The sequence below is a fragment of the Pteropus alecto genome, unplaced genomic scaffold (assembly GCF_000325575.1).
Source record: "Pteropus alecto unplaced genomic scaffold, ASM32557v1 scaffold5, whole genome shotgun sequence".
NCBI classification, from domain to species: Eukaryota; Metazoa; Chordata; class Mammalia; order Chiroptera; family Pteropodidae; genus Pteropus; species Pteropus alecto.
In genome coordinates, this window is record NW_006441953.1 from 7,516,494 (window position 1) to 7,526,081 (window position 9,588).

The following is a 9,588-nucleotide window of genomic DNA, read 5'->3' on the forward strand; positions in this document are numbered from 1 at the left end:
CTGTAAAACCAGGAGGAGAGGATGGTCCTGCCCTGTGTTTCTGGGCAGGCCTGTCTCATGTGGACAATGCCTACAAGACCAAGGGGCTAAACCCTTACCAGATGTTTGCTGAATGAAATATAATGTGCAGTGGGGAAACAGGGCCAGCAAGCAGCATATAAGAACAAGGTTGCGGTAGGCCCTTACCAGATGTTTGCTGACCGTGTTAAAGGTAGTTACACTTTCTAGTTTTGGTAGGAAACAGGGAGAACAGGCAGGCCGTGGTGGGGGTGGGATGCTCCTCTTACTGCCTCTGCCTGTGTTCCTGCCTGCTCCAGAAGCTGCTCCGAAGCCCAGGTTACCTCGCAGGCCAATGACAGGGTGTAGGGGGTGTGGGCTTGCAGAATGGATTTTAGCATTTGACTCCACCCAGTTTTCTCCTTCCTATTGCCACTGTCCTAGCTCAGTCACATCATCTTTTGCCCACCTTGTCCTCTCTACACAAAAAACACAGCAAACTTTCTAAAGTGAGGTTATGACTGTTCCATGCTCTTTTAGGTCTCCTGGACTCTGCCCTTGCTGATTTCTCTGCTTAGGGTGCTCTTTGCCTCTCCACTCATCTTCCCTCTCCCCCTCCTCCCCCTGACTGTCCTAAGCAGAGAAGGCCAATCCTTGGCATAAGTAGGCGCTTGCTCAGTAAATGTTTGCTTGATAATAAAGATTTGTCTCACAAATAAATGGAAACATTAGGAAACAAGAATTTTCACCTCTGCCAGATCCCAACGTGTTTTTTCTTTAATGGACAGTTTAGCATATTATAATTCAGTACTTTCATTTGTCTTAGTATCACATGGAAGAAAATTAAAATCACCATGAATCACCCCTACTGTCCTTGTGCTTGCTGTCTCTGTGGCCCTTTGAGGTCTACTCTTCCTCCTCCTGCGTTCTGTGACCATGAGGCTGACATCTTCTTACCACTGGCTTCCATTGGTGCCAGCAGGAGATAGGAGGTTGTGAAGAGAAAGAGACGATAGAATTTAGACTGCTGGCTTTGTCCCTGCCAGGCCACTGACATGATTTCCTCTTACTTTATCCTTTCACTGTGTATTTTAGTTTCCTGGGATAACTGTTGAGATGCTAATGAAAAGACTATGTTTAAAAAAAACTTGTGGGCATTTGGTCCTGACTTGTGTGTGAGTGTGTGTACGTGTGCGTGCGCATGCGCGCTCATGAAGGTAGTTTAGAACACCTGTCTTTGCATTCAGTAAGAAAGGGACAAGGAGTGATTTTGTTTACAAAGTAAAGTTGTTGTAACAAGCCCCTCTGTATTCCACATGTTTTAGGAAATCGGTCATAGAAGGCAGTGATTTAAGTGGAAAACATCGTGAAGTAATCATTCGGGAAGACATCTCTCAGCCACGAGGAATTGCTGTCCATCCAGTGGCCAAGTAGGTACTTGTGAAATTCAGGTGCCTTTCTGTAGAGATCATGTGACAGTTCATGTTTGAAATGCTAATGTCTAAAATTTGTCTTAAGATCTCAGGTGGCCAGTGGAAATAGATGCCAAGAGAATCCAGTAGATTTGTTCATATCTTCAGAAATGATGTGGCTAGCATGATTTCCTCATTTTTAAAATGTCTTTTCATTTTCTGTTCTTGTATAAAAAATTTTTTTGTTTAGATACCCTTTCATTTTAAGCAAATTCAATTTCTTTCTGAAAAATAAATGGGCTGTAATTTATTAACCAATTAGATATAAGCCCATTAAACTACTTTCTTTAAAAATCTACATTATTGCTTTCCTGAGTGGAGGATGATATTTGTATTGTATGACTTATGAATTCTATTTAGAAAAATCATAAGATGAATTCAAACAATATATCATTCCTAGATTTAAAAAAGAAGAAATAGAAATCATAAAAGATTTTGGAGATTATTTTGTTAATTATGCATTAGTGACAAATATAGATTTAGGTTCAGAGAATTAAGGAGTCACTGATTCCTTCCAAGATTTTAAAAAACAAGGATAATAACCAACCTTATTTTATTTACCATGGTCTACGGGAAATAATATATTGGTGACAAATGATTTGGAGCCAGCAACATGGTTAAAACAGTGAGAATATAACCATCTCTAAACAGGCCAAAGAAAAGATATTGAGCCATATTGACCTCAAAAAATCTTCGTCAGCACACCATGTGATTTATAGAACTTAAAATTAACCAAGTTAACTGAGTACATTGTAAAAAAGATAAATGTACTCTTCCTTTATGTTGTAATTTTACATATATAGTGAGTTTTAAATATGTATAGCAAAGGGACAAGCTGGCAAGATTTCATTGCCTTTTGCAGAATGAAATGTTAATTTAAGATATGCCCTTAAACATACTTGCAATTAGTAATATATTATAATTTTTTAAATTAATAATTCCTTTCTTATCCTATGACCTGAGCCTTAATTCAGCATTTCTTGTCTAAGATGCTCTACACAGAAAAGTTTTTGCTATTGAAAAATTATTCACAGTGTTATACTTTCTCCTTCTGTGTACCACTTTCGTTTATCCTAAAGTGATTTACATTGACATTCCAATGATGAGAAAATGGAAGAATTTTTTTTGGGTGTGCAAATTTTATTTGTTGTATGCTTTCTTGATTAAAGGAGATTATTCTGGACTGATATGGGAATTAATCCACGAATCGAAAGTTCTTCTCTTCAAGGCGTTGGCCGACTGGTCATCGCTAGCTCTGAGCTGGTCTGGCCCAGTGGAATAACGATTGACTTCTTAACCGACAAGTTGTATTGGTGTGATGCCAAGCAATCTGTGATCGAAATGGCTAATCTGGATGGTTCGAAACGCCAAAGACTTGCCCAGAACGATGTAGGTGAGACTTTGGGATGGGTGATATCTTCATCTTGCCTAAGAGTTGATGGATGTTAAAAACAAAATGTGTTTACACACACACACACACACACACAAACACTCACACTTAACCTTATGGTGAGAAAGAAATAGAGACAAACAGACTGACAGACTTAGCCAGGGATTCATGAGCTGCAAGGATTACCTTAACATTGGAATATTAGGTAAATAATAGTGATGTGTAATCATTTCTCTTTGCCAAGATTTCTCAAAAATAGAATGAAAATATTGAAAAATTTAAAATTTCTTTAAGAATAAGAACTTGGTTCAGTCATTATCATTTCTTATGCTTTAGAAATGTCATTTTCACAACAGCGATATCACCTTTAGACATTAATGAATAGCTATTGATAACATGTGCCAAGATTAATATAGTTTTTTCCCCTGTTCTATTTCTGAATTTTACATGGGGTATCATGTATTTTCTTAAGAATCTTTAAAACACTCTAGTCTATGCTAGCTGTTAAAGAAGAAGTACAAATGGATTTGAGATTCATGGGGAGATTCATTGACCTAGGGAATCGGCAAAGAAAGCATTTGAACATGTGGTAAATAGATGGTGATAAAACTTTATCATGTGAAATAAGGCTGCAAAAATTGGTCTTTGTATGTTAGTATTGCCAAGATATGTTGATGAACTTAATTCTGAATGCACTAGGGAGCCATTGCACGTTCTTGAGCAGGAAGTGTATATAAGATTGGTATTTCAGGATAACCACTTAGGTATCAGGATGAGGGTTGGATTGGAATTTGTAGAGAAGGAAATCAGGAAACTATCAAGGTTGTCCAGACAATAGCTAATGAAAATCTGAGCTAGAACATTGCCGTTTAACAGTGGAATAGAGGATTAGAGTATTAAAAATATCATTGTGACTAAAAAAATTGAAAGAATTTAGTAGCAGATTGGATATACAAATGAAGTCCAGGGAGATGTTGAAATTGCTTCAAAGATTTACAAACTGGTTGATTGAAAATGTGAAAAAACATGGTTCATTTCTTTTAGGAAGAAGCTAACAAAGTAATAATCTACATAAGATATTTATTTTGCCCATTCTCTTTGGTTTTAGAGATAATGAATTTCTAGATTTGTATATACATTAAATAAATCAAGATAGCTGTAATTGAAAATTTTATACACTGCTAAGCTTCTTTAATAATTAAAGAGATACTTTACAATAAATGATAAGCTTATGTACAATCACAGACTTCATTCAGGTACTTAACAGATATTTATTGAGTCATTATAGGAAGTGGAAATACAGTAGAGAGTTAAACAAATATGGTTCTTGTGGAGTCATGGGATCTCGTGGGGGGACAAACATTATTTAAAAATATATTTTCCAGATAAATGTAAAATTATAGCTTTGATATATGAAGGTATAAAGGAATTTGAAAATTTCTAACCAGAATATAAAGACACAATATTCTAAACCAAAAATCGTAGCAGATATTTAAAAAATAATTTGAATTTCTACTCTAATCTGTGACTAATACAACTTCCTATAAAAGGCCATTATTGGATAATTGGAAATTAAAATGTCTAAATAACCATTCCCGTCGCTACAGTGCCATCTACAGGTATATAAGTAGTGGCTTCTCAACTGCCAGTAAAAGGATCTTTAAAGTAAAGATTGAAGAAATTTATTCTTAATTTTAAATGCAATTGTGGCTCTTCTATAACTAAAAAATAAGAAGAAATATGTCTGGTGTGGGTATTTGTTGAAAAAACTATAGCTAATTCTGACACATGGTACAACATGGGTGAATCCAGAGGACATTATGCTAAGGGAAATAAGCCAGTCACAAAAGATAAATATCGTATGATTCCGCTTATTTGTAGTATCTAGGATAGTCAAATTTGTGGAAACAGAAGGTGGAATGGCGTTTCTTAGGGACTTGGGAGAGGGGGAAATGAGAAGTTGCTGTTTAATAGGTAACAAGTTTTAGTTTTACAAGGTAAAAAAAGTTCTGGAACTTGGTTGCACAACAATGTGAATGTACTTAGCACTCTTGAACTTTACACAGGTTAAGGTGGTAAATATTGTGTTATGTATGTGTTTTTTACGAAAATGAAAAAAAAAAAGCACCACAGCTATATAAATAATAAATAATTTCCTTGCTGCATTTATGACTTTAATTTGGGACAAAGAGCTAGAGACTACAATGAATTCTCAGTGGCCTTGGTCAGTAATGGTGAGTGGAGATTCATTGTCCCCAGAACAAATCATTCGAGTTTGCTGCCAGGAGAGGGAGACATTCATTCTAATCCACCAAATCTGTTGCTCAGTTGCAAAAAAGACTGGCCTGGGAGATGTGACTAGACATGATTAAAGCTTCTAAATGTGGGTCTCTAACCGCTGGAGATGGTCTATTACAGCATTTTTGTTTTTGCTTGCTAAATACTGGACTATCTCACCAGAGCAGTTTCAGCGGAGTGGAGAAGTGGGTTTAGTTGAGGTGGGGTAAGAAGGGCCCACCTAGGGGTGGATTGCCACGACAATGGAGGCAGCAGATAAGAAATGATTTTCAAAAAACTTGGGTAAAAGTGGAAGGGAGTCGGAAAAAAAAAGAAGCCGAGGGATTGGGTCAAGGGGGATGAAGAAATTAAGATGGGAGAGACCTGAGAGTATTCATCACCTAAGGGAAAGAAGCTAGTAGAATGAAGAGAATGAAGATGTAAACAGAATGGGTAATTGACTAAACAGGGGCCTAGAGAAGGCTGGAAACATGACGCCAGGAGCACAGGTCAGTGAATTAATATTAGATAAGAGGCAAGATAAGAAAGGAGGTAGGCGTCCAATGCAGGGAAATGTGTTGATGTACTTGGGAATTTGAGGAGACTATTATTCTCTTACCTTAAATTTTTAAAGATCCTTAAAAAACCCTGTGAACTTAGTGTACTATACTTACTCATCGCTGTCATTCAAAAGACAAGGAACTGAAGGTAAAGAGAGAGAGGATAACTTACTCAAGTTTAGTCTATAAATAGTGACAGAATCACTGAACACAGAAACATTCCTGCCTGGCCTCCTCCCTCTCAGTGCTACTATTATCAATCAACCCACATTCTCCAGTTCTCCAAATGCTGGGTAACAATGGACTTTCCTAGGATTTCATACTACCAGGCTTCCATTCTACGATAAGGTTGTCCCATCGTGTGGGTTCTTCTTGATACAAGTAGAGATAGTGGCTCATATTTTGCTTAGCAGTTATGTTAAAGAATTGTTTTAGCATAGGGATTGTGTGAATGTTTCAGGCCTTGTCCTCTTAAAAATATTCATGGCAAAGACAAGACGTATATGATAAATTGGAACTGCTTCCAGGTCACCCATTTGCTGTGGCTGTGTTTGAGGATCACGTATGGTTCTCTGACTGGACTGTGCCATCGGTAATAAGGGTGAACAAGAGGACTGGCAAAAATAGGGTACGTCTCCGAGGCAGCATGCTGAAGCCCTCATCACTGGTTGTAGTTCATCCATTGGCAAAACCAGGTACACTGGACATGTTACACAGTCTGTCTTTGGCTGGAATCTGCAACTATTTTAATTGATGGCAGGGGAGGAGGGAGGATGTTGCAGTTCTCACCATTCTGGGTAGATGTTAAGATTTCCTGACATTTGGATTTCATTTAGAGTAAAAGATTGTCTGGCGGTGAATTTGGGCTTTATTTCTCCAATCTCATTTTTTTCTCCTGAACAGCTTTTACTTATCTGCTCCTTTTAAAAGACTCTTAGGTTATAGGCTCTAAGGGTGGGGCCGGGGGGAGGGGCAATCTAGATACCTGCAGTGGAAGCTTCTGTCTACACTGGGGCCTTTCTCCACCCACTGAGAGTGCCGGGGAGTGAGCAAATAGAAAAGGCATCTAGTGTCCTACAGTCATTCTTCATTCTGAATTGCCCTTTGTCAGTTTGACTAGATCATGAGTTAGGAAGTAGGAATTTCATCTGCCTAAAATGCTTCTTGGGCAAAAGTACTGGTTGTAATCAATGAATACTCATGAGGTAATAGCATTCTGAGCTTAGTGGCTCCTTATAGAAACTCTTCTGAAATAGCTCTTCATATAGGCTCCATTACATGCATTGAATTCCCTTCCCCCAAAGCTGCACACTGTGATTTGTGTAAACGGCACCCTTTTGATCTCCAAGCCCGTCTGTGAATGCACCTCTTTCCCCACCAGGAGCAGATCCCTGCTTATATCAAAATGGAGGCTGTGAACATATTTGCAAAGAGAAGTTTGGAGCTGTTCAGTGTTCGTGTCGTGAAGGTTTTGTGAAAGCCCCAGATGGGAAACTCTGTCTGGCTCTAAATGGCCATCAGGTATTGGCAGGTAATATAATAAATTATGTAGCTAAATTATCTTGACTTGGCTCAGGAATGTTGTTCTGTTCTATGTTAAATCCTATGCTTTTGCTGATTTTTACTATTTTGTATAATTAAAAACTCCCCTGCTTTTAGGGATGCCAGATGATTTTTTTTTTCCTTCCTCTGATGAGTTTGGGCTCCTGTTATTAAAGACAATTCAACAGACCTCTTCTAATTAAAATTAGTTCACAAAAGATAATTTGCAAAGTCCAATCCTCTAGCCCCCTATAGAGTAGCCCAACCTTAGAAATAAATGCCGGTATTTTACCACCTCAGATAATGTTCAGACATTTTATTTAGAAGTTTTATAGGTAGTCTTATACAAACCCCCTATCATGTGACTAGTCTTAGTATGGAAGGCAAAGTCCTTTCTAATAAATAATATTAAGATATCAAGTGTGGAGAATCCAACCTGAGAAGGCTGTGATCACGTTTTTAAAAACTATGGCTTTGTGGAAGAGGAAGGAAGAGTGGATCAAGCATGATATAAAGTCGGTAGTCCTGACTTGCTTCCCTTGACTGTTCATTTAACAATTACAGTGTATTTGGATTCATTTTTTGATATCTTTGTACCAAAAACAATTCAGATTTTATTACAAACATTTTTAAAAAATTTATATTCATCTGATAAGTACGATGTAAGTTAGATGACACATTGACAGCAAATAAATGGATCGATCTATCCATGGACCAGAATTAGATATTTTAGATTTTCAGAACTTTCTATTAATTGTTGCTTTAGGAAAATAGTTCTCAATCTTTTTGGCTTCAGGTCCCCAAAGAGTTTTTATTTATGTAGGCTATATCTATCAATATTTGTATTAGAAGTCGAAACTAAAAAATTCTAAAATATTTCTATTAAAATTATAATAACACTTCATTATATATGACTATAACATTTTTATGGAAATAAATGAAATAATTATATTTTCCAAAACAAAACTATGTAGTAAGAAAAATTGCATTGGTTTACCTTTATATCTTTAATATCTGGCTTAATAGAGGCCAGCTGGATTCTTATACCTGTTTGTCTGTTAAATCTTTTGCTTCGCTGTTTTGGTTGAAGCCTCTGAAGAAAATCTGACCTCACGCAGATGTAGAGATGGAAAAGAGAGAAATATCATTAGCCTTCTCAGATGCCTTTTTTGGTATTTATTCTTTTGATATTATATCAGAACTAGACAGGGGGTAGTTTCTTGGAGCTTAGTTGCAGTGTGGAATCTGAAGCCATATCAATGAATTTTTTGTCCTCTGATTCATTAAAATCCAGTGGTCTATGTTGTACTTTGAGTGCATCTTTTACCTTGCGTCATGATTTTGTAGCATCATGTTTTGGTCATTTGAAAATACTGATTGACTGAGTTATGCAGATCTTTCATGTTACATTAATGTACAAAAAATTACATTAATTAATTATTATTATCAAATTCGTCAGAAAAGTCTTCAAATATTGAGATTTTTTTCAAACTCATGGTAGTGGAAAAATTTTTCCAAGATTCTACTTTTCATTTGAAAGCTCAAATTTTTATCATTGGCAACAAGTACTGTGAGTTGTTGCCTTGAAGTGACAGGCTCACTTCATTCATTTTTCAAAAAATGCTTTGCCAAATCCCTAAGTGCTAATAACACAGTTTATCAGTCATTCTTTCAAGTAAAAATCATGTTCAATTGAAAAAAAGAAGCTAGTTTCAGCTCACAACTCCAAGTGTGTACAAGTGCTTTTCGTCCAGATAAACTTCATAATCAGCATCTTCACAGATAACAGTGTTTTGTGTGTACTTCCCACTTCATTATACAGAATATCAAAAAGTCAAATATTCTATGGTTGAGATTTGAAAAAATTAATAATTTTTGCTATTCATCATGGATCTTCTTAAGTGAAAATGGAGTGTGTGTGTGTGTGTGTGTGTGTGTGTGTGTCTGTTTGCATATGGCAGTGAAGAACATGACTACTAGTATAGTTTGGTGCCATGGCCTTGATTCATGCTAAAGCACTTTAGTTACACCCATCATTGCTTTTTCCCATCAGTATCAATGTAAGTACAGTGAAAAAAGGCAAAAAAAAAAAAAAAAAAACAAAAAACCCCTATTAAAGTTATTTGCCTTTTATGAAAACAGTTTTGTCCTTATGGACTCCATTCAATGGGATCTCAGGGATCCATAGACCACACTTAGAGGACACACCTTGTGTTTCAGGGGAGGCATTTCTCCCACATCTGGGGAGTGGCATAGGTCCCGTGCCGATATTAAATGATGGCTTGTTTATGCCATTTCACATTTCTAAACACAAGTAAAATCAGGCTAAAATAAGTTTTGAAAGAAGCCT

General features: G+C 36.7%; 1 protein-coding gene across 2 annotated transcripts in view; it reads left to right on the plus strand.

The window, feature by feature from the left end:
* The window catches only part of EGF (epidermal growth factor), an 82,624-nt gene that overhangs the window by 49,814 nt on the left and 23,222 nt on the right, over nucleotides 1-9,588 (plus strand). For both annotated transcript variants that reach the window (XM_006918920.3, XM_025051803.1), the window contains 4 exons: nucleotides 1,323-1,427; nucleotides 2,639-2,862; nucleotides 6,224-6,391; nucleotides 7,078-7,227. In XM_006918920.3, the coding sequence (XP_006918982.2) occupies nucleotides 1,323-1,427; nucleotides 2,639-2,862; nucleotides 6,224-6,391; nucleotides 7,078-7,227 (647 nt within the window). The remainder of the gene's footprint in view (nucleotides 1-1,322; nucleotides 1,428-2,638; nucleotides 2,863-6,223; nucleotides 6,392-7,077; nucleotides 7,228-9,588) is intronic.